At 48.1% G+C, this 24,791-nt stretch overlaps 1 protein-coding gene across 2 annotated transcripts in view; it reads right to left on the bottom strand.

Annotated features, from left to right (window-relative positions):
• The window catches only part of col5a1 (procollagen, type V, alpha 1), a 633,899-nt gene that overhangs the window by 96,098 nt on the left and 513,010 nt on the right, over positions 1-24,791 (bottom strand). For both annotated transcript variants that reach the window (XM_068012023.1, XM_068012024.1), the window contains exons 29-36: positions 24,240-24,293; positions 21,661-21,768; positions 18,988-19,041; positions 18,837-18,890; positions 14,513-14,557; positions 14,304-14,357; positions 11,781-11,825; positions 5,047-5,100 (exon numbers count right to left, since the gene is read on the bottom strand). In XM_068012023.1, the coding sequence (XP_067868124.1) occupies positions 5,047-5,100; positions 11,781-11,825; positions 14,304-14,357; positions 14,513-14,557; positions 18,837-18,890; positions 18,988-19,041; positions 21,661-21,768; positions 24,240-24,293 (468 nt within the window). The remainder of the gene's footprint in view (positions 1-5,046; positions 5,101-11,780; positions 11,826-14,303; positions 14,358-14,512; positions 14,558-18,836; positions 18,891-18,987; positions 19,042-21,660; positions 21,769-24,239; positions 24,294-24,791) is intronic.

Genomic DNA, 24,791 nt, shown 5'->3' with positions numbered 1-24,791 from the left:
TCATATATTTCATGGCGAGGGGGCATTTATTCCTCAGGCCCCCTTGATATACATATTTAAATTTTTAAAAATAACTTTATTAAAAACAGATAAACAAAAAACTCAAATTAAAATGCCATTCTCGGTGTCGACGATGCACTCCAGTCCCTGCGGTGCCCACCGGTCGCGGAAGGCCTCAAACGTGCCAGCGGACACCGCATGCTCCTTCTCCAGGGACACCCAGGCGCAAACATAACCGCGGAAGAGGGGCAGGCAATCGGGGAGGACGGACCCCCCGACGGCCCGCAGCCTGGACCTGTGAATTGCCACCTTGGCCAGGCCCAGGAGCAGACCGACGAGGAGATCCTCCTCCCGGCCCACGCCCCTCCGCACTGGTTGCCCAAAGATCAGGACCGTGGGACTGAAGTGCAGCCAGAACTTGAGGAGCAGCACCTTCAGATACTCAACCTCGCACAGTCCATATATATGTGAAACATAGACTCGTCCAGGCCGCAGAAAGTACAGGCCACCTGGGAGTCCATGAACCTACTTAAAAGTCTATTGCACGGGACTGCCCTGTGCAACACCCTCCACCCCAGGTCCCCGATGTAAAGGGGGAGGATTCCCATGTAGAGTGACCTCCATTGGGGTTTCCCCTCGCCGTCAGATGGCAATGCGGACCGCCAGGGCGTGTCCGGCCGGCTGACGAGGGCGAGGAAGTGGAGAGTGTGCAGGAGCAGCCCGTACAGGAAACCCATCAGCGCTGATTGGAATGGCACGGAGGGCATTTCCGAGAGGCTGCTCGGGTTGTGCGGGACCGGCTCCCGAGGAGGGGTTCGGGGCCTGGGTCCGATGAGCAGTTCCGGCTGAGCGGAGGTCAGCTTGACCGGGATCGCTCCGCACTCCCGAGTCCCCTCGCCACCCGCAGTGAGGGGCGTCCCGGGAGCTGCGGCTACTCATCCGCCCGCTGGTCTGTCCCCGGAGTTGGCCACCTGGACAGCCGAGGCGCTCTCCTCCGCCGGCGGGGGAACACCCTGACTGGAAGCGACCATGTTCCAGACTTGGAATAGATCCCGGTAAATGACAGGCAACTCCCTCAGAGTGGCGCGGCTAATGGTCTCCGCTGGGAGCTGCGTGTCGTCTTGAAGGCAGTGACATTGGCGGAAAAAATACGTCGCCAGCGCACACCATCTGGGAGGACGCTCGATGTACAGGTATCTCTGCAGGGTCCGAGTCGCAGCCTGGGTGCGGACGCACACCAGCGACTGGCTGTCCTCCTCGATCGGGAGACTCAGGACCTCGGCAGAGACCCAGTGTTTCCTCTTGTCCCAGAAGAAATCGAAGAGTTTCTTCTGGATCTTGGTGGCGAATGCAGGGGACGGGGCCAAAGTGACCAACCGGTACCACAGCATGGAGGCCACCAGTTGGTTTATGACCAACGCTCGGCCCCTGTAGGAAAGCACTCGGAGCAGTCCTGTCCAGCGCCCCAGCCGAGTGGTGACTTTCGCCTCCAACTCCTGCCAGTTTGCCGGCCAGGCTTCCTCAGCGGGGCTAAGATGCACTCCCAGATAGAGGAGGTGCGTGGTGCTCCACGCAAAAGGTGTCACCTCCTCCGGCAAGGAGTCCATCCACCACATTTCTCCCAATTGATCCTCGCGGAGGACACGGCAGAAAAGGTCTTCTGGCAGTCGCGCATCCTCCGCAAGTCAACGGGATCTGTGATCGCGAGGAGCACGTCGTTGGCATAAGCCGAGAGGACGACCCGCATGGCCGGCTCGCGCAGAGCCAATCCCGTCAACCTCCTGCAAAGCAGGCACAGGAAGGGCTCCACGCAGATGGTATACAATTGGCCGGACATGGGGCATCCCTGACGCACTCCTCTCCCAAAGCGAAGGGGCACAATCAAGGACCCGTTAACCTTGACTAGACACTCTGCGGCGGCGTATAAAAGTCGGACCTGGGCCACAAAATGCGGCCCGAGTCCGAAAGCGTGCAGAGTCCCGAAAAGGTATCCGTGATCCACCCTGTAGAACGCCTTCTCCTGATCGAGGGAGAGAAAGGCGACCGACTGACCATTCCTCTGGGAAAGATGGATCAGGTCCCGGAACAGGTGGATGTTGTCCTGGATGGACCTGCCTGAGACCGTGTAGGACTGGTCGTGGTGGATCATTCTTGAGGGGCCTCATGTACAGAGGCCTCCCTCTCCCCTCCATCCTGAGGAGTAGGGAGCTCCTGCTCAGGCTTTACAGACTTGATGGTGGTGGTGGCAGGGAGAACCTGGGGACCCGAAACAGGAGACAGCTCCCCTCCACAGATGGGACCTGCACCTCAGGGTTACCTCTGTTACCTCTGTGGAGGGATGGCTTCTCCTCTTTTCCCCAGTTGGGCGCAGAGGCTCAGAAACCTCGATGTCATCTCAGGCCTCTGCACCCTCCTTTTTTTTTTAGTTACTCTGGGCCTGAGCCCAGCCCTGGGACAGTGAATTCCCTGGGAACAGGGCTTGGGCTGAGTTCAGGCTCGGCTGTGTCATGGTGTCCAGGAGACGCGCCTCTTGGTGTTTATTTTTTCCCCGCACCTTCCTTCCACTTGGACGGGCATTCGCCTCCCTGCTGGAGGCTGTGAAAACCACAGTCTCCGGAACCGTCTGAGCAGCGTCTGTAGGATGTGTGGGGGGAGTGGGAGGAGGTGCAGTGGCACCACCCTGGGCCGCCGAGGGGGAGTTGGCGGCCGGGAGGTTGGGGCTGTTCTTATGAACATGCCCCACCCCCTTGCAGACATGGCACCGCGCCCCATCCGAGGTCCAGAAGACGCGGTGGGCCGTCCCCTGGAACTCCACATTGAAGTGGCCCTCCAAGACCTCCTCCCGCACCAGCTGTATAAATAGCTGGCAGTGGAAGGAGTAGACATGCCGGAGGCTGTTCTCCTGAAGACCGAGCAGGACTGGGATGATCCCTGACCTCACCACCCCCAGAAGGTGCAGCTGGAGGAGGAGGAGCTCACTGGGAATGAAGGGTGGGACATTTGATAATATTATTCGCTGCACCCCCCAGAGGGTCCACCAGCAGCGAAGTCCCCCCCACGGTGATCCCTTTATTCAGCAACAGGGACACCGCCCGCTCGGTCTTCAGGAAGAACACAGCATTTCCCATACATCTTTGAGGCTGCCACAATGGCCGAGGGGCCAACAACCTCGGCCATTGTCGTAACACAAGCCTCATAGGGTGTAACTCTTTCGCCCCATGCTTTGATTTTAAGATTTTAAATGGTGACGTGGCCACAGGAGCGGCTGCCACAGCTGCTGCAGCATAGGAGGGCCCCGCCACCGGAGAGGACTGAGAAGCCATGGGGTCGAAGAGTTACACCCACTGTGTGTTGAGAGTAAAAAAAAAGTAAATACAATAATAAATCAAAAATGCAAACACTTAAAGGATGTAGCAAAGGGGAAGTGGCTGAGGGAGAGGAAGGCCAGGAGGAATCAGTCTTTGTTAGTATTGCACGTCTTGTCGCTGGTCTTCCAGTTGGGAGGGTGGGGTGATGTCTTCACCTGGGTCAGCTGTAAGCTGCCCAGGCACACGCCTCTTTCGATGTTGAGATAATAAGTCTCTTCACCTGGGCAGCTCCAGCTGTCCCAGGCTCGGTATTTGGGCTGGGGAGGGAGCTCCCTATCCAAAGGTGTTAAACACAGGAGCTCCCTATTGAACAATACAGCCCCACCCAAGGTCTTCAGGTCTCTTCTTCCCCCACCCCCAACAATCAATGAAAAAGACTTCAATGTGAAACAAACTCACAGAAGAGCTTCCAGTTCTCTGCCTTCCTTTGTTGCCAATGTGGAAAAAACCTTTCTTTCAATCTCAGTCTCTCCCTCTTGCAGCAGGCACACAGCCTCCAGCCTCTTCACACAGCCACAGTCAACTGCACCTCGTTAACCACTCAGCACCTCCAATTAGGAAGCAGCCAACCCCCGTGCTGCAGTACCTGTCCCGGGAGTGTTTGATGGGGACAGTGTAGAGGGAGCTTTACTCTGTATCTAACCCCATGCTATCCCTGTCCCGGGAGTGTTTGATGGGGACAGTGTAGAGGGAGCTTTACTCTGTATCTAACCCCGTGCTATCCCTGTCCCGGGAGTGTTTGATGGGGACAGTGTAGAGGGAGCTTTACTCTGTATCTAACACTGTGCTATCCCTGTCCTGGGAGTGTTTGATGGGGACAGTGTAGAGGGAGCTTTACTCTGTATCTAACACCGTGCTGCACCAGTCCTGGGAGTATTTGACGTGACTTGTCTAAAGCAGGGTTGTCCAACATATGGCCCACAGGATCTGGCTGTCATAGGTTTCTATCCGATCCACGGATGTAAACTGTACTGGGCTGTTCCTCATCCCCAGGGTCGCTAACGTGTGCATACATGGACACCAGTGTTCATGGTAAAAAAGTTTGAGGTCCGTGACTGGCAATTTCAGAAATTTCATTTCCCATTGCCTTCTTCTTTCAGACTGGCTTTAAAAAGATATGGCAATGTCAGTTTCACAGCTGACAGGTGCTGGGAACATGAATAACGGTTTCTGAACTGTGGGCAGCTTCGGGGTTTTCCGGCAGGTTCCAACTTTTTAAAAACTTTTTTTTCTAACCCCTGCCCTACCTTGCCTGGGAGCGTTTGATGGAACAGTGTAGAGGGAGCCTTCCCCTGTTGACCTAGAAAAGCAACTAATGACAGAAATAGTATAATGTAGAAGGACGCACTCATCGTGCCCTCGACCGCTCTAGCTGGTCCCACTCCCCCGTTCTTTCTCCATAGCCTTGCAGATCATTCCATTTCAAGTATATATCCAGCTCCCTTTTGAAACTCACTAATGAATCTATTGAATGGTTGATGTTATTTGGTAATATGTGAGGGAGGAACTATTGCGGGTTCTGATAAACCCTAGGACGTTATTTCCGAGTGAAGTGCACATTTCGTCAATCATTAAAATAGTAAAATAATATCTCAAAGAGCCTCTATATTTTGAGAGTGTGAATCTGGATCTACTTACAATCTGATAATAAATGTGATAAGTTCCTGGGACTACTTACAGGAGGTCCTTTGGGTCCAGCAAATCCCATTGGTCCCTGAGGTCCAGGTGGTCCCTAGAATGTAAACATAAGCAAATTGAAGAAAAACAAAAGGAAGTTGTGCATTTTATAGCCTTTAATGACCTCAGGACATCCTAAAGTGTTTTACAGACAATTAAATACGTTTTCGATGTGTAGTCACTGTTGTAATGTTGGAAACATGGCAGCTAATTTGTGTATAGCAAGATCCCATAAACAGCCAATGAGAGAAATAACCAGATAATCAGGATCAATATTTGCCCAAAACATCACGGAGAACTGGCCTGCTTTCTTCAAATTAGTGCCATGGGATCTTTTACATCCACCTGACAGGGCAGAAGGGGTCTCGGTTTCCTGTCTCATCCAAACAGACATGGAAAGATAGTTGGTTACTCCCATTGGCTTAAACTGCCAGTTGGTATAATTTGCACATCATTGGCTGCATTACTGAGATGCCCAAGCGAATGGCAGCCAAATCGGAGTTGGATGACCATTCATCAACCAAGCAAGTGTCTGCTGATGAGTGGGTACGGCAATGGTTTCTCAGAGCTCCAGTTGTGCATTACCGCGGAGTTGGTGCTATGGCATAGTTCTGCTGTTCTGAGACTTTTGAGTTTACAGCTATACCTTGGTGGCACTAGCAGGTGCCACATAGAGGGGTCAGAGATACGTTGGCAGGAACATGTCACATGACATTCACCTGTCCATTCAGCTGTAATCTGTGAATATCCAAACATGATAACAAAATATGGACAATGGACCGAGTCAGACAATCTTTAACAAATGGTGAACAACACAGAAAAGCGTATGTCCAGGCCAATCAAATTTTGGCAAAGGAAAGCTGATCCTCATTGGATAGTCCAGAACTAATCTCCACATGGATTGGGTAGTTCAGAGATGGTTTTTTGACCTATATTGTGCTTTGTTTTTGCAATGAGAACTTTTCTTTCCATTTGGAACCTACTGTTGGTTCTTGTTGCCCGTCCAAAATAATCAATGCACAATGCCGACACTTTCATTTCTGAATACTTGGAAGTCAACTATTCCTCAAAGGCACAAATCTGAGCGGACGGATGAAAGCTGAGGTGCATCCAATGTACATGCTCAAGACATGTGATAAAGAAAGTCTGCACTGAGTGCTGTTGGAGGGCACAGAGTGTGAACAAGGGAGTTTGGTAAGTGAAGGAGTTTGGTAAGGAGGGGAACTATAAATTAATTAAAAAGTAAATTTGACTGCACTCAGTCGGAGCTGCGTGAATCAGCACGACCAGAGGAGCTATAAATAATGTGAATCAACAGGGTCCACTGTCGCTTGTAACCAGTCGGAATCCGTATTTGGAAAGAGAAAAAAGGGGGTGTGGCGTCCCAGGGAAGCAGGTAGGTGATTGGCTGGTGAGTATTGCATCTTAGGGACTGCGTCTCAACAACTGGCAGACTAAAACTGAAAAAAAAAATAATGTATTAATAATAAGGAACAAGTGAGTAGCTGGTATTATGTTTTTTGAGTAAGGTTTATTTTAAAGAGTGAACTGTATTGATTAGTAGTAGGATTTATCAGTACTAGTAAGGTTTTATTAATAGTTCTAAGATGTTTTAGTTTTGGTAACATTTCTTTTTTTAGCAGTAGCAAAGGGTCAACTAATAAATAAAAGAATGGCAGGGTTGCTTCAACCTCCATAGTGCATTTCCTGTGCTATGTGGGAGCTCCAGGATGCTTCCCGTATCTTGGATAACCATTTGTGCAGGAAGTGTCATCAATTGAAGCAACTTGAGTGGCAGCTGGCGACACTGCAGTGCATTCATGAAGATGAGAGCTACGTGGATAGCATGTTTATAGCTTACGATTATGCAGGAAGAGAGGCAATGGGTGACCACCAGGCAGTCAAAAAGAATCAGGCAGGTAGTGTAGGAGTCCCCTGAGTGCATCTCACTTTCCAACAGGTATTCAGTTCTGAATACTGAGGAAAGTGATGCTTCACCTGGGGAGTGCAGCCAGAGCCAAGTCCATGGCACCACGGGTGGCTCAGCTGCACAGGGGGTACAGGGAAGACTGGAAGAGCCATAGTGATAGGTGATTCAATAGTCAGGGGAACAGACAGGTGTTTCTGTGGCTGCAGACATGAATCCAAGATGGTGTGTTGCCTCCCTGGTGCCAGAGTCAAGGATGTCACTGAGTGGCTGCAGAACATCCTGAAGGGACTGAGTGAACAGCCAGAAGCTGTGGTCCACATCAGAACCAAAGACACAGGTAGAAAGAGGGATGTGGTCCTGCAGTCAAAATTTAGGGAGCTGGGAAGAAACTAGCAAGCAGGACCTCAAAAGTAGTAATCTCCGAATTACTCCCAGTGCCATGCTCAAGTGAGTATAGAAACAGAAGGATAAGGCAAGAGGGAGGGTTTTAGATTCTTGGGACTGGCTCTGGGGGAGATGGGGCCAGTACAGTCTGGACGGGTTGCACCTGAACAGAGCCAGGACTGAGTTCCTTGCGGGACGTTTTGCTAGTGCTGTTGGGAAGGGATGGGGACCTGAGGGTAGACTCAGTTGGGACAAAATCAGAAATGAAAATGGAAGGCAGAAATTAATGGATGAGTCTGGAAGACAGAGGAAACAAAGGTTAGAAAATAAAACAGTTTGGCAGTGCTCAAGGGTATCTATTTCAATGCACTGAGTATAGCAAATAAAGCAGATGAGCTGAGGGCACAGATAGACACGTGGCAGTATGATATCGCAGCTGTTACAGAAACATGGCTTAAGGAGGGACAGGAATGGCAGCTCAATGTTCTGGTTACAGGGTTTTCAGACGCGATAGGGAGAGGGATAAGAAAGGAGGGGGAGTGGCATTTTGGTCAAGGAAACTATTACAGCTGGGAGGAGGGATGATATGTTGGAAGGTTCATCAAATGAGGCCACATGGATTGAACTAAGGAACAATAAAGGGGCAGTCACACTGCTGGGAGTGTACTATAGACCACCAAACAGTCAGAGGGAGATAGAAGAGCAGATATGTAGGCAAATCTCTGAGAAGTGCAAGAACAATAGGGCAGTAATAGTAGGAGATTTTAATTACTCCAATATTAACTGGGATAGTTTTAGTGTGAAAGGAATTGAGGGAGCAGAATTCTTGAGGTGCATTCAGGAGAACTTTTTTGCCCAGTATGTAGCAAGTGCAACAAGAGAGGGTGCAGTTTTAGACTTAGTTTTAGGAAATGAAGATGGGCAGGTGGAAGGAGTGGCAGTGGGAGAGCATTTTGGTGATAGTGATCATAATTCAGTCAATTTTAACATAATTATGGAAAAGCACAGAGATAGAACAGGATTTAGAGTTCTCAATTGGGGCAAGGCCAATTTTACTAAACTGAGGATTGATTTAGCGAAAGTGGACTGGAAACAACTACTTGAAGGTAAATCAGTGTCAGAACAGTGGGAGGCATTCAAAGGGGAGATTCAAGGGGGTCAGAGTAAACATGTTCCAACAAAGAAAAAGGATGGGACAGCCAAATCTAGAGCCCCATGGATGTCAAGGAGCTTACAGGGTAAGATAATGCAGAAAAGGAAAGCTTATGTCCGACACCGAGAACTCAATACTACAGAAAGCCGAGAGTATAGAAAGTGGAGGGGTCAAGTCCAAAAGGAAATTAGGAAAGCAAAGAGTGGGCATGAAAGAATATTGGCAAGCAAAATCAAGGTGAACCCAAAGATGTTTTATCAATACATTAAGAGTAAGAGGATAATGAAGGAGAGAGCAGGGCCCATAAAAGACCAAAAAGGTAACCTATGTGTAGGGGCAGAAGATATTGGTATGATGAATACTTTGCGTCTGTCTTCACAAAAGAGAGGGACGATGCAGATATTGTAGTTAAGGAAGAAGGGTGTGAAGTATTGGATATCATCAACATAGGGAGAGAGGAAGTATTAATGGGATTAGCATCCTTGAAAGTTGATAAATCACCAGGGACAGATGAAATGTACCGCAGGCTGTTAAAAGAAGCAAGAAAGGAAATAGCGGAAGGTCTGACCATCATTTTCGAGTCCTCATTGGATACAGGTGTGGTGCCGGAGGATTGGAGAACTGCTAACGTTGTACTTCTGTTTAAAAAGGGGGCGAGGGATAGACGGAATAATTACAGACCAGACAGTCTAACCTCAGTAGTGGGAAAATTGTCATTTAGAAAGGCACAGATTAATCAAGGATAGTCAGCATGGATTTGTTAAGGAAAGATCTTGTCTGACCAACTTGATCGAATTTTTTGAAGAAGTAACAAGGAAGATAGATGAGGGTAGTGCAGTTGATGTGGTCTATATGGATTTTAGCAAGGCTTTTGACAAGGTCCCATATGGCAGACTGGTTAAAAAAATAAAATCCCATGGGATCCAGGGAAATGCAGCAAGGTCTATAAAAATAAAAGCAAAATAAAAGGCGGCACAGTGGCGCAGTGGTTAGCACCGCAGCCTCACAGCTCCAGCGACCCGGGTTCGATTCTGGGTACTGCCTGTGCGGAGTTTGCAAGTTCTCCCTGTGTCTGCGTGGGTTTCCTCCGGGTGCTCTGGTTTCCTCCCACAGCCAAAGACTTGCAGGTTGATAGGTAAATTGGCCATTGTAAATTGCCCCTAGTGTAGGTAGGAGAATGGTGGGGATGTGGTAGAGAATATGGGGTTAATGTAGGGTTAGTATAAATGGGTGATTGTTGGTCGGCACAGACTCGGTGGGCTGAAGGGCCTGTTTCAGTGCTGTATCTCTAAAAATAAATAAAATACTGCAGATGCTGGAAATCTGAAATAAAAACAAGAAATGCTGGAAATACTCAGCAGGTCTGGCAGCATCTGTGGAGAGAGAAGCAGAGTTAACGTTTCAGGTCAGAGACCCTTCTTCAGAACTGACAAATATTAGAAATGTAAAAGGTTTTAAGCAAGTAAAGCGGGGGTGGGGCAAGAGATAAAAAGGAGAAGGTGTTGATAGGACAGGGTCACAGAGAATAACTGACCAGCAGGTCATGGAACAAAGGCGAACGGTATGTTAATGGTGTGCTGAAAGACAAAGCGTTAGTACAGAGAGGGTGTGAATGACTGTAAAGTACAGAGCACTCCAAGCACAAACATAAAAAAACACATTAAAAAAACAAAACAGTGGGTAAACACAGTGGAAACGAACAAACTAAAAATCCTAAAATAAAATAACCAAATAAAAAAGGAAAAAGAAAAAAAAACTAAGCATAAAAAGGGGGACCCGTCATGCTCTGAAATTATTGAACTCAATGTTCAGTCCGGCAGGCTGTAGTGTGCCTAATCAGTAAATGAGATGCTGTTCCTCGAGCGAGTCTATACAAAATTGACTCAGTGGCAGGAAACAAAGGGCAATTGTTGATGCGTTTTTTTTGCGACTGGAGGGCTGTTTCCAGTGGCGTTCCACAGGGCTCAGTACTGGGTCCCCTGCTTTTTGTGGTATATATTAACGATTTGGATGTAAATGTAGGGGGCATGATCAAGAAGTTGGCAGACGACACAAAGATTGGCCGTGTTGTAGATAGCGAGGAGGATAGCTGTAGGCTGCAGGAAGATATTGATGGTCTGGTCAGATGGACAGAAAAGTGGCAAATGGAATTCAACTTGGAGAAGTGTGAGGTTATGTATTTGAAGAGGTCAGACAAGTAAAAGGAATACATGATTAATGGGAAAATACTAAGAAGAGTAGAGGAAGGGAGGGACCTTGGAGTGAATGTCCACAGATCCCTGAAGGTAGTAAGACAGGATAAGGCGGTTAAGAAGGCATACGGAATCCTTTCCTTTATTAGCCAAGGTATAGAATATAAGAGCAGGGAGGTTCTGCTGGAACTGTATCACTCATTGGTTAGGCCACAACTTGAGTACTGTGTGCAGTTCTGGTCACCACATTACAGAAAGGATGTAATTGCACTAGAGAGGGTACAGAGCAGATTTACGAGGATGTTGACGGGACTGGCAAAATGCAGCTCTGAGGAAAGATTGGATAGGCTGGGGTTGTTCTCCTTGGGACAGAAAAGACTGAGGGGAGATTTGATTGAGATGTACAAAATTTTGAGGGGCTTGGATAGAGTTGATGTGAAGGGACTATTTACCTTAGCAGAAGGGTCAGTAACTAGGGGGCATAGATTTAAAGTGATCAGTAGAAGGATTAGAGGGGAGATGAAGAAAAACCTTTTCACCCAGAGGGTGGTGGGGGTCTGGAACTCCGTCTGAAAGGGTAGTTGAGGTAGAGACCGTCAATTCATTCAAAGGAAGTCTGGATATGCACCTCAAATGCCGTAAACTGCAGAGCTACAGACCAAATGCTGGAAGGTGGGATTAGAATAGGTGGATCGTTTTACAGCCAGCACAGACACGATGGGCCAAGTGGCCTCCTTCTGTGCCATAAACTTTCTGTGATTCTATAAAGGCTACTTGAATCTAACTCTGGCAACGCCCTTTTACTGTGCCGAATTTCTTCATGGAATTTTGGAGGAAAAACTAGCTGCAAAGGACAAATTGATCTGATGCGGTCTGATCCTGACACAATGTAATATACCTGACTGTTAGGGACATAAAACCCTGACTGGTGTCAGCTCCTGATACCCTCATTCCCCACTGCTGAACTTGGAAGAGTAGAGAGTCTAAGACTGGGGACGAGCTTTACTCTACATCAAAACACTATGTGGAAACAACAGAAGAGAAGAGAAAGGATCTTGGTGATTGTATCTCCTTACCCTCTCACCAGACGGACCAGGTGGACCATCATTGCCGGAGCTACCCTGTAATTAGAGATGATTAGAGATGTTAGCTTCAGAAAGTGAAAGAATTATCACATGATATTGACAATAACACCACAAAGAATATTTCTGCAAATATCTTCATTCAATTAGAATTTCAGCAGGCAATAGTGGGTTTCTAGCAGGCTCATTGCCAAATATTCACCTCTGATCCCCATTTCCCACAGGTCCACATTGGAAGGGGCAGAGGGTCAGACACCTTTCATCTTTTGCGTAGACTGGGTGGGTTTAGAGCCTCCTCCCACTGCTCGGGGCACAATTGACAAGCATTCGAGGCAGTTTCAACCCAATCCTTCATGAGAGGGGTGGAGAGAACAAAACAGCCCCAAATATGGTGTAAACAACATGAAGAGGAGGGAAGAGATGATCATGGGACGGAGAGAGGGATATCTTGGCAGCAAAGAGAATGAGAGGGATAATTGGGAGTTGAGGTGGAGATTAAGGAAGTGGGGGGGATGTTGGGAGGAGGAAGTGAAGGGTAGATGTTGAGAGCCTCACTCTGTATCTAACCCCCGTTTTTTCTTTTCTTTTTGTTTCAAGATGGCCTTTATACCCCAGGCTCCTTTTATATATTTTATGTCGTGGGGGCCTTTATTTCTCAGGCCTCCTTTATATGCATATTTTTTAAAATAACTATTAAAATCAAATAAATCAACAAAAAACTCAAATTAAAATGCCATTTTCGGCGTCGACGATGCACTCCAGTCCCTGCGGTGCCCACCGGTCGCGGAAGGCCTCAAGCGTACCGGCGGACAAAGCATGCTCCTTCTCCAGGGACACCCGGGTGCGGACGTAACTGCGGAAGAAGGGCAGGCAATCGGGGAGGACGGACCCCCCACGGCCCGCAGCCTGGACCTGTGAACTGCCACCTTGGCCAGGCCCAGGAGCAGACAGACGAGGAGATCCTCCTCCCGGCCCAAGCCCCTCCTCACCGGGTGTCCAAAGATCAGGAGCGTGGGACTGAAGTGCAGCCAGAACGTGAGGAGCAGCCCTTTCAGATACTCAAAGAGGGGCTGCAACCTCGCACAGTCCATATATACGTGGAACACGGAATCGTCCAGGCTGCAGAAAGTCAAGGCGGCCTGGGAGTCCGTGAACCTACTTAAAAGTCTATTTCACGGGACTGTTCTGTGTAACACCCTCCACCCCAGGTCCCTGATGTAAATGGGGAGATCTCCCGCGTAGAGAGACCTCCATCGGGGTTTCCCCTCGCCGCCAGATGGCAACGCGGACCACCAGGCCGTGTCCGGCCGGCTGATGAGGGCGAGGAAGTGGAGAGTGTGCAGGAGCAGCCCGTACAACCCCAGTGCTGTACCTGTCCTGGGAGTGTTTGATGGGGACAGTGTAGAGGGAGCTTTACTCTGTATCTAACCCCGTGCTGTACCTGTCCTGGGAGTGTTTGATGGGGACAGTGTTGAGGGAGCTTTACTCTGTATCTAACCCCGTTTTTTTTTTTTTTTCTTTCTTTTTTTCTTTCTTTTTTTTTCTTTTTTTTTTTCTTTTTTTAACAATTGTCAAATAATTCTCAGGCAAGCCACAAGGATTTGGGAAAATCCCAACATCTTGGGAAATTGAACTGTCTGGGGCAATAGGGATGTATCTAACCCCGTGCTGTACCTGTCCTGGGAGTGTTTGATGGGGACAGTGTTGAGGGAGCTTTACTCTGTATCTAACCCCGTGCTGTACCTGTCCTGGGAGTGTTTGATGGGGACAGTGTTGAGGGAGCTTTACTCTGTATCTAACCCCGTTCTGTACCTGTCCTGGGAGTGTTTGATGGGGACAGTGTAGAGGGAGCTTTACTCTGTATCTAACCCCATTTTTTTTTTTACTCTGTATCTAACCCCGTGCTGTACCTGTCCTGGGCGTGTTTGATGGGGACAGTGTAGAGGGAGCTTTACTCTGTATCTAACCCCATTTTTTTTTTTACTCTGTATCTAACCCCGTGCTGTACCTGTCCTGGGCGTGTTTGATGGGGACAGTGTAGAGGGAGCTTTACTCTGTATCTAACCCCATTTTTTTTTTTTACTCTGTATCTAACCCCGTGCTGTACCTGTCCTGGGAGTGTTTGATGGGGACAGTGTTGAGGGAGCTTTACTCTGTATCTAACCCCGTTCTGTACCTGTCCTGGGAGTGTTTGATGGGGACAGTGTAGAGGGAGCTTTACTCTGTATCTAACCCCATTTTTTTTTTTACTCTGTATCTAACCCCTGTGCTGTACCTGTCCTGGGAGTGTTTGATGGGGGACAGTGTAGAGGGAGCTTTACTCTGTATCTAACCCCCGTGCTGTAACTGCCCTGGGAGTGTTTGATGGGGCAGTGTAGAGGGAGCTTTACTCTGTATCTAACCCCATTTTTTTTTTTACTCTGTATCTAACCCCCGTGCTGTAACTGCCCTGGGAGTGTTTGATGGGGCAGTGTAGAGGGAGCTTTACTCTGTATCTAAGCTGTAAAGTTAAGTTACCTTCGGTCCAGTTTTCCCTGTTGATCCTCTTGGACCACGTTCACCTCGCGGACCCTTTGATGATAAAAAAAAAAACAATCTTAGATCCACAGGAAAGAAACAGATGGATAGTCGATGTTTATAATGAGAAATCAAAGCATTAAAACATTGACAATTAGCAGTGATGCACTGGGATAGGTGATGATTATGTTGAGTAAATAGGTTCCTACTGTTGGGCCTCTCTGTCCTCTTGGACCTGTTTTTCCTGGAGTGCCCTGGATAGAAAGAAAGAATAGAAGGTTAGCAAAAGGAGAACTCTGACAGCTGAGTCAGCACTCACCCATCATTCAGTCACATTCCCAACCTCCAACATTCAGTAATCTTCATGCTCAGATATTTCTGCCATCCTAATGTGCTCTGGTTATATGTGACTCCAGTCCCACACCAATGTGGTTGACTTGTAGTTGCCTCTGAAGCAGCTGAGCAAGTTGTATCAGGGTAATTAACTGATGGGCAATAGATGTGGGTCTTGTCAGTGATGCTCACATCCTGAGAATGAATTTAAGAAATTTACCTATGAATCAGGCAGTTAAAATCACCCAGGTTACTGACGCACTGGAAAGTCAATCCCTGAATCCTGGCATCTCCAATTTTAACCTAAATTCAACAGGCGGCAAGGTCTGCCCGTTACATCTTTACATCTGCCCCTCGGCTCATCAGGACCAACTGCAATTTTACCTCATGACCTGTGTGGGGAAGCTGACCCACCGGCCAATGGCCAGTCAGGACCCGCCGGGCAACAGCCAGTCAGGACCCGCCGGCCAACGGCCAGTCAGGACCCGCCGGCCAACGGCCAGTCAGGACCCGCCGGCCAACGGTCAGTCAGGACCCGCCGGCCAACGGTCAGTCAGGACCCGCCGGCCAATGGCCAGTCAGGACCCGCCGGCCAATGGCCAGTCAGGACCCGCCGGCCAATGGCCAGTCAGGACCTGCCGGGCAACGGCCAGTCAGGACCCGCCAGCAAAAACAAGATACTTTTTTTCCTTTGTAGGGCTAAGGGAGCTGGGATTGTTCTCCTTTGAGGAGGGAAAGTTAACGGGATTTAAAAGAGATGTTCAAAATTATAAAGGGTTTTGATCGAGTAAATAAGGAGAAACTATTTCCAGTGGCAGGAGGGTCGGTAACCAGAGTGACACAGATTGAAGATCATTGGCAAAAGAATGAGAGGGGGAGATGAGGAGAATGTTTTTTACACAGTGAGTTGTTGTGATCTGGAACGCGCTGCCTGAAAGGGCGGTGGAAGCAGATTCAATAATAACTTTCAAAAGGGAATTGGAGAAATACTTGAAAAGGAGAAATTTGCAGGGCTGTGAAAAAAGAGGAGGGGAGTGGGGAGTAATTGGACAGCTCTTTCAAAGAGCCAGCACAGGCACGATGGGCCGAATGGCCTCCTTCTGTGCTGTAACGTTCTATGATTCCATGAGGAGCAGGGGTTGGATGTTTCTCTGTGATCAGACACAGACTCCATATCAAAGAATCAGCTAGGAGGTATCTTGGACTTTGATAGTATCCCAACACCGGCTGGGGGCAGAGGGAGGGCATATGTGCGACTATCTAACACAACAATGCTCATGTCTTGTCCAACTCCTCTTCCAGTTCCTAACTCCCGACATCACATGCCCCGGTATGTGAACCCTACGCTGCTGTTGGAAAATTGAAGCAGAAAATGCACTAAATTCCAAAGTCAACTGTGGCCCTTATTAAAGACTGGCTACCCGACCCGAACCTGACCAAACACGACTATATGTGTCCGGTTCAGGTCGAGACTATATTCTGTGTCCAGCGTTCAGGCTCGGGTTGGATTGGATTCGGGTGGGCTGTGGTTGGGACGGGCCCGGGTTGCGTTTTAATTTTATACCCGAGCCAGGCTTTAGCCCTTATAGAACCCTATCTCCAGGGTCGTCTTACCAGAGTTCCCAGAACTCAAGATTTATGTTTTTTTTCTGGCTCTGTATGGTCAGATTGGCAGGATAACAAACCTGGTGCAGCTAAAGCAATGAAACAGCTGAGGCATCTGTTCCCAGTGCAGTCACGTGAGGATCTCAGAATATAAACGTTGCCTGGCCAGAGATAGATGTTGTGTAATGATCCCTTTTACAAACTGCAATCTTGTTAAAGACTGGATGGACAGAAGCACTGTCGATCTTTACTCATCTGTTTAACCTCCCTGTACCTTTTAAAGGAGTGGTATGAATACGAGGGGGCCATTCAGCCCTTCGAACCTGTTCTAGCATTCAATTAGGTCATGGCTGATCTGTATCTTAGCTCCATCCTGGCAAACATGCCTTCAGTTCTTTCAGCCCTATACCACGTCTCCCCCCGATCTCTCTCCCCTCATTTAAGGTGCTCCTTAAACTCTCTCTCTTTGACCAAGCTGTGCTAATATCTCACTATGCAGCTCCTGTGAAGCACCTTGGGATGTTTCACTAGGTTAAAGACACTATATAAAGGCAAGTCATTACTGTTGTATATTTACCCGCCTTGGTTCTGTAATCCGTTAATTCCCTTATCCGGAAAAGTCTATCGATCTCAGTTTTTAAGTTTCAAATAGCCTCCAGCCTCAACAGCTTTCTGGGAGAGAGCGTTCCAGATTTCCCCTCCCCTTTGTGCGAAGAAGTGCTTCCTGACATCACTCTTGATGAATCTGTGCTGCACTCCCTGCGAGACCAATATCTCTTTCCTGAGCTGTGTAACTGAACAGTTAACCCAGATAGGGTCTGACCAGAGCATGATATAAACTGTAACTCGTTCATTTTTAACATAACACCCCTTAAATCAGTGACTGGAGGAAACTCAAACCTGTTTGCCAAACATCAACTGCCAGCACTGGGATCCTGGCTTCCGTCTTATTTATAAAACACATAAACTCAACAGCCTGAAACGGCACAGGGAGGTCCGAGAAGGGTGACAATCAGGAGAGGAATGTTACTGACACCTCAGCTGGGACATTCCCTCCTTAGAGTCAGCAGACAGAATAGGAAACTTTAACCATTTAATAACCTGGGCTGAATCCAAAATCCCTCCCCCACCAACTCCTGTCCTCCGCCCTCCCGACGACCTTGCCAAGGTTCAGGGTGGGGGGGTGGGGAGGGAGCCAGTTCCTTTGTTTGATGATCAATGGGAATTGGTTCAGGGGAAGCATCTCAGTTATCCACTGGTCAAAGCAGCTGGAGATGACAGCGGAGGATCGACCAACTGGACAACCCCCCACCCAACCACCGCACCCCCCCGAAAAAAATTGAAGATATCCCCCCTCCAAAGTCCCCTTTGTAAGGGAGTCACATTTAAATAATTGAAATAGGATTTAATTTCTTTGAGAAGGAACTAAAGTGGAACTATGATGATCAGGACATCCCTGTTGGACACTGGGTAAAGAGATACCAGAAACTACTGAATTTAACAAGCTTCCATTAGACTGAGATCAACAGTCATCTGACCTTGTAACCATCTTCCAGTAAAAGCCCAAATCCAGCACTCCACTGGCTGAAGAAGCTGCATGAAGCCTGACTCTGTTCCAGAGTCTTTGTCCTGTAGTCAGCAAATATTTCCCTGGATTACGCAAGTCCGATAATCAGCCTGCCTCACTGCCACGGTTCCGCATTAAGCAATATCCTAAAATACTGCAGGACGCTGCCCCTGGTTCTCCAACTCTCGCTGGCTGGAATAGCTCAGATTTTTTGGTTGAGGGAAGGCTGAAGATCACAGCATCAGCTGGTCTAGGATCCTACTGAGATCAACACCCGTGAAGTGAAGGCTAGTGTTCCCAACCCAAAACATCCACGAGAGCTGTTTAAACAAGCAAATTGGGTCCCATTCCAGTTGTTGGACCCCGATTGCAACTTTCAAGGGTGGATGTGTCAATCCCATTCTTCAGGCAGTGAGAGGGTGAGGAACCAGCAGGACTGAAAGAGGCAGGAAGAGTTTTGGGGTCTTATTTTAGATTTCTGCTGGGTCAATAACTTGCAATTCAATGCTCAACCCAAGAGTTTCCCCCAGACAGGCCGAGAAACCAATCTTCAACACACTGCACAAACCCCTCTCCTCCTTTGTGCCTTACATTACTCTTTGTCCCACCCCACCCAGTTTATCTCTGAATCATTAAAGTCACCCGTAAAGTATCATTAGGCCCTGCTTTTCTTGCATTTCTATCTAAATTATCGACACATTTGTTCGGTGGAATATGATTCACCCCCAAAGGGGTAACAGATCTGGCTTTATTTTTCTGTGTCCTGCACTGTGGGCCTCGGCCCTTTATAACCCAGTCTGTCCCCTACACTGTGAGTCTCAGTAAGAGAATGTGCAGGGCAATTCCTCACTGGACTGTGGGAAAACACAAAAAACATTTTAAAACAAAGCCTCTCTTCATATAATAAACCCTCACCCCTTCCACTTCAGCTACTTAACTCAGTTCCTGTGATAAAAAGCCCCTTCCTAGATCGCAGAACATGTCACATTTCCCACATAACATCTGCCAGTTATTAAACACAGACTTACCCTCACTCCTTTCTCACCATTTGCTCCCAGGAATCCTGGGAATCCAATCGAACCCTGGAAAGATCAAAAGAGAGAAAAATCATTAACAGGAACCAGGAACGGCAGGAACACCAGATTGGAACTGCCTCTCAACTGCGGGAGATTGACTTACTTTTGGGCCTTGTCTTCCTGGGTATCCTGGCAACCCCGGAACTCCGAGCTTTCCCTAGAGCAATAAAGGAAATAGGTTAACTGGATAGCAGGAACACACGCCTTTCCCTTAATCCCTCTTACAGGAGACAGGTGGACTGGGAGAACACAACATTGAGGAAAGCTTTCAGACAGCTGGAAATCACAGCTCCCAATGTGGATCTTTCAATCAACAGCACTGCGGATTGGGGAGTTAACCCCAGGATCATTGAGCCCTATTTGCAGGGATGGGGTCTTCCACTCACGGAGTTTACCCTTGTGTTTCTGTTATTCTGCAAAGTAAATGATTACTTCATACTGTCACATAAGGGTATTTAGCATCAGGAAATATCCAATTGTCCCTACCCCACCTACCTACCATATCCTTCACCCCCATCCCCCAACCTTCTCATTGTACAGCATATTGCTCAACCCCACCAACTCACCATATCCATTCACAACTCCTCAGATACTGAAGCAGTCAATGCCCACATGTAGCAAGACCTGGACAACATGCAGGCTCAGCCTGATAAATGGCAATTAACATTTGTGCCACACAAGTGCCAGGCAATGACCATCTTCAACAAGAGAGAACCTAATCATCTCCCTTGACATGGGCATTACCATCACTGAATCCCCCATTATAAACATTCTGGGGGTTACCATTGACCAGAAACTGAACTGGAGTAGCCACATAAATACCATGGCTACAAGAGCAGGTCAGAGGCTAGGAATCCTGTGGTGAGTAACTCACCTTCTGACTCCCCAAAGCCTGTCCACCATCTACGAGGCACAAGTCAGGAGTGTGATGGAATACTCTCCATTTGCCTGGATGGGTGCAGCTCCAACAACACTCAAGAAGCTCGACATCATCCAGGACAAAGCGGCCCGCTTGATTGGCACCCCATCTACAAACATTCACCCCCTCCACCACCGACATACAGTGGCAGCAGTGTGTACCATCTACAAGATGCACTGCAGCAATGCACCAAGGCTCCTTAGGCAGCACCTTCCAAACACATGACCTCTACCAACTAGAAGGACAAGGGCAACAGATGCATGGGAACACCACCACCTGCAAGTTCCCCTCCAAGTCACACACCATCCTGACTTGGAATTATATCGCCGTTCCTTCACTGTCGCTGGGTCAAAATCCTGGAACTCCCTTCCTAACAGCACTGTGGGTGTACCTACCCCACATGGACTGCAGTGGTTCAAGAAGGCAGCTCACCACCACCTTCTCAAGGGCAATTAGGGATGGGCAATAAATGCTGACCTGGCCAGCGACACCCACATCCCATGAAAGAATTAAAAAAAGATCACTCATCCCTACTGTCATGCTCACGTAAAGGGCAGTGATGAAAATACAGAACCCAAACTAAAGAGTTATAAAGAATTGACTTTTGCCTTAAAAAAGTGAACATTGTGCTGCAAAATGGCCACCAAAGGTCAAACAACCTGGCCCTGCATATTCAAACTGTCTATCTGTCGATTATGGACTAAAGGAAACATTCCAAGCTAAGAGGTGTCAACGACATCCATCCTGAACCCATCAAGAGATATTTTTGAATTGAATGGGATCTTATGAAACAAAGAAGATGTGAAGTAGCCACATCTAAGTCTATTGTTGGTCACTACAGGGAGGGGGTTCTGCACTTCCTTACAGAGATAACGTGAGAGATTTTGACCTTCAAAGGTAGCTCTCTGGAGAGATGGAGAGATCAGAACAAACATCACTAAAGCCTTTCCAGTCATGAGCTGTGAGATATCCAGCAAAAGCCAAAGAAAGAGCTGCTGTGAATTCTACACTTCAATTTGTTGTAGCAGAGAAGGGAAAGTGATCGCTGTCTCCAGAATGAAGTCTCAACCACCAGAAAAATCTACAAGCAACCCAGGCCTGCAAATTTAAAAGGGAAATTGTCCTCCAAGAAGATTTATCAGGTTTACTGTAAACCCTGAACACCTACCTCACTTCAAACACTTACCCTTTTCTTCTCCATCTGTCCCTTGTGTGTGTGTGTGTGTGTGTGTGTATATGTGCGTGCGTGCGTACAAGTGAATGTGTGCGTTGGTGCAGTTGCAACCATTTTGGGAATGAATATTGCTCAATAAATAGTTAATCTTCTGTTTTAAAGCTACAAGAAAATCTGTTGCTATCTGTTTATTTGACAAATAAACACAAAGGGATTCAAACCTTAGTAACAAAAACACATGCTGCAGTCAGTTGGGAGCTACACAGTAGGGACCTCCCACACTCCTCACCACTTGGCTGTAACACCCACTACCTACCTTTCTCCCTGTATCGCTCATCCCCAACTACTCACCTTGTCACCAAAACCCTCAATCCTTCTCTTTTGAGAAACACATCTAATTGTCTCTGACCATATATCACTCTTTCCTTCAAAGACCTTATTCAGAATGTTACATGTGCAGGAAATGATTCCCGATGGAATCGGGTTATTGCTCAGCTTCACAGAATTGGGAAAGTGCCAAAGGTCACCCCATGCTAATTATTTTGGCAGCACGCTATTGGAAGTAGGGATTAAAAGTGTTTCTGACTGTACTTATTGGCTTTCCTCTCAGTGACACACTCGCTAATTCGAGCACTCAGAAGTGCAAACCCTGGGTGATCTGGAACTGTTTTGTCTTCCGATACCTTTTCACCAGGAGGGCCAGGGGGGCCAGTATCTCCTGCAGGCCCAAAACGACCCTTAGGACCTTCCGGACCATCTTCTCCCCTGGGACCAGCTGGACCGAGTTCACCCTGACACAAAACAAAAACAGAAGTCAGACAATCAGGAAAGGCCTAGAGCAGCAAGTAGACTGAAGGTCACAGGAGGTGTTAATTACAGCACACGGAGAGCGAGGGACACGGAGTGCGAGGGATGCAACGGGTGAGGGATAATGGGGGCCAGGGACACACAGCGCCAGGGACACACAGAATAAGCCTGTAACAGTCCCTGCAGCAGACGATGAGTGAAGGGTCACTCTGTGCTACAGTGAGTGGGACTGTGCGCTGTCACCAAACCTGGCCGCAGGCTTTCCTTGTCTCCCAGGTTCCCAAAGCCCTGTCCAGTCTCTTTACGTTTCAGATTCGGGGCTCTGTTTTCTTCTGTGGTTTAACATTCCAGAATATTAATTAGCTGCATCCCTTTCCAAAGAGTTGAAATTATGAAATATTTTGGATCTTTTTTTTTCCTTTTGGTGACTGGATCTTGACAGGAAACCAATTCCTCTTTGAATAAAGCTCCATTGTGTACTAATTTGGAATTACAATGTGTTGCATTTCGCTAATATCTTGTGGAAACAGCTTGGTGCTGGCTGAGGGGAGGCACTTTGAGGTGGTGTGTGTCTCACTCAATCTGTGACATTAAATGGCCCTGACACACGGCTGTTCAATAATGTCTGTTTGCCAGACCTATGGTGAAGGAATGGGCTGAGGGTTCAGAAAGCACAAATGTACAGGCCCAGGAGTCAAAAACAGTCAGCGGTCGAAACTGCTCTGCAGTCAGAGATAGCAAGGAAATGAGATCATGCTATAATAACACATGAACTATGATGGAGAGAGAGACTGAGGCAGAAAGAGAGAGAAAGACAGAGAGAGGGAGAGAGAGAGAGGGGGGCACTGGAAGGAATGATATGAACTGCAGGTTTCTTATTCCTTTGCACATGGTGACAGCTGTGTGCTAACAAGTTTGTTGGGTCCAATTTCCTCACACCTGCTTTGGAGATTTCAATTTCAGTGTTGGGATCAGGAACTACCCTTTAAACCAACTTGCCCTGTCTAGTGGCCTGTCTGAGCAGTAGTTTCTGCAGTGAGGAACCGGAGGTCACATGTCTCCTGGTGTTGTTGCTGGTCCTTCAATACAGCATGGATCCAAACCCAGTCTGTGCCCATGAGTGACTGTGGCACTTGGTGAGTGTGTGTTCGTGGGCGTGTGTGTACATGGAAGTGTGTGCATCCAATATGGTGAGGTCGAACCGGGGGCCAAGCTGGGGAAAGGACACAGAGCCAGAGCTCGGTTTCACAGCATGGGCATTTCCCCCTCTGTACAATGTTGGGATTTAGATGCTTGCTGCTTCAGTTTTACAAGGACCATCTTTCTGAAGCAGGGTCACAGACCTGAAACGTTAACTCTGCTTCTCTCTCCACAGATGCTGCCAGACCTGCTGAGTATTTCCAGCGTTTCTTGTTTTTATTTCATCTTTGCCAAGAACTGGCTTGTGGTTTTCACAGAAAAACGGAGGGAAAATGGAATGTAATCTCAAAACACCAGTGGAAACCACAGCGAGCTGTGCAAGGAGAAAGAATGTGATTTATCAGCAGCGGTGGGGGTGTCAGGGAGAAGGGGCAGGTCATTTGTTTTCAGAGACGGGCCTCACCCACAAGCGGGCACCTTGTTCGCTGGGAGCATGTGCAGCACAGCTGGATCCCATGCCTTTCTGATCATTCATTTCAATGACCAGACTCGTTGACCAACACTCAGTTACTGACTGCAGCTTGTGCTGAGTGAGGACCTATCCTGGGGAGATTTGGTTATCAAAGCACTCTCTCCCACTTCTGTTTGTCACTGTCACTCAGCAACTTTAATCTTTCTCATCTTAAACCTTTACAAATCTCTGGTTAGGCTGGAGGAACTGTACCCATTTCTGAGCTCCACACTTTAGGAAGTATGTCAAGGCCTCGGAGAGGGTGCGGAGGAGATTTGCTAGAATGTTCCCTATGATGAGGAAATTCAGTTACAGGGAGAGACTGGGGAAGCTGGGATTGTTCTCCTTCGAGCAGAGAAGGTTAAGGGGAGATTTAATAGAGGTGTTCAAAATCATGAAGGGTTTTGTCCGAGTAAATAAGGAGAAACTGTTTCCAGTGGCAGGAGGGTCAGTAACCAGAGGACACAGATTGAAGGTAATGAGCAAAAGAACCAGAGGGGGAGATGAGGAGAATGTTTTTTTCACCGAGTTGTTGTGATCTGGAACGTGCTGCCTGAAAGGGCGGTGGAAGCAGATTCAATAGTAACTTTCAAAAGGGAATTGGAGAAATACTTGAAGGGGAAGAGTTTGCAGGGCTGTGGGGAAAGAGCAGGGGAATGGGACTGATTGGCTCAATCTTTCAAAGAGCCAGCACAGGCACAATGGGTTGAATGGCCTCCTTCTGTGTTGTACCATTCTCTGTTTCTTTTCCCCACTCCAGTCCCAGGGTGGACTGCAGTAGAGGGATTTCCATTTGTTACTCACTCTATCGCCCTTTACTCCCATGTCGCCCTTGAAGCCTGGGAATCCGTCTTCACCCTGTTAAAGTGGAAAGACAATGGAAGAATGAGATTAATGCACCACTCGGCCCACAAAGACTCCACATGAAGACTGATGCTCAAACAACGGGTATCACTCAAGGGATGACTGCCTTGCTCAACACACGCTCACCCCAACACACGCTCACCCCAATACACTGTCACACCCAACGCACGCTCACACCCAACGCACGCTCACACTTAACGCACGCTCACACTTAACGCACGCTCACACTTAACGCACTGTCACACCCAACGCACTGTCACACCCAACGCACTGTCACACCCAACGCACTGTCACACCCAACGCACTGTCACACCCAACACACGCTCACCCCAATACACTGTCACACCCAACGCACGCTCACCCCCAACGCACGCTCACCCCCAACGCACGCTCACACCCAACGCACGCTCACACCCAACGCACGCTCACACCCAACGCACTCTCACACCCAACGCACTGTCACACCCAACGCACGCTCACCCCAACGCACGC

This window comes from Heterodontus francisci, chromosome 32, assembly GCF_036365525.1.
Source record: "Heterodontus francisci isolate sHetFra1 chromosome 32, sHetFra1.hap1, whole genome shotgun sequence".
In the NCBI taxonomy this organism is placed as follows: Eukaryota; Metazoa; Chordata; class Chondrichthyes; order Heterodontiformes; family Heterodontidae; genus Heterodontus; species Heterodontus francisci.
Note: the sequence above shows the minus strand (reverse complement) of the source record. Positions and strands in the feature narration are given on the sequence as shown.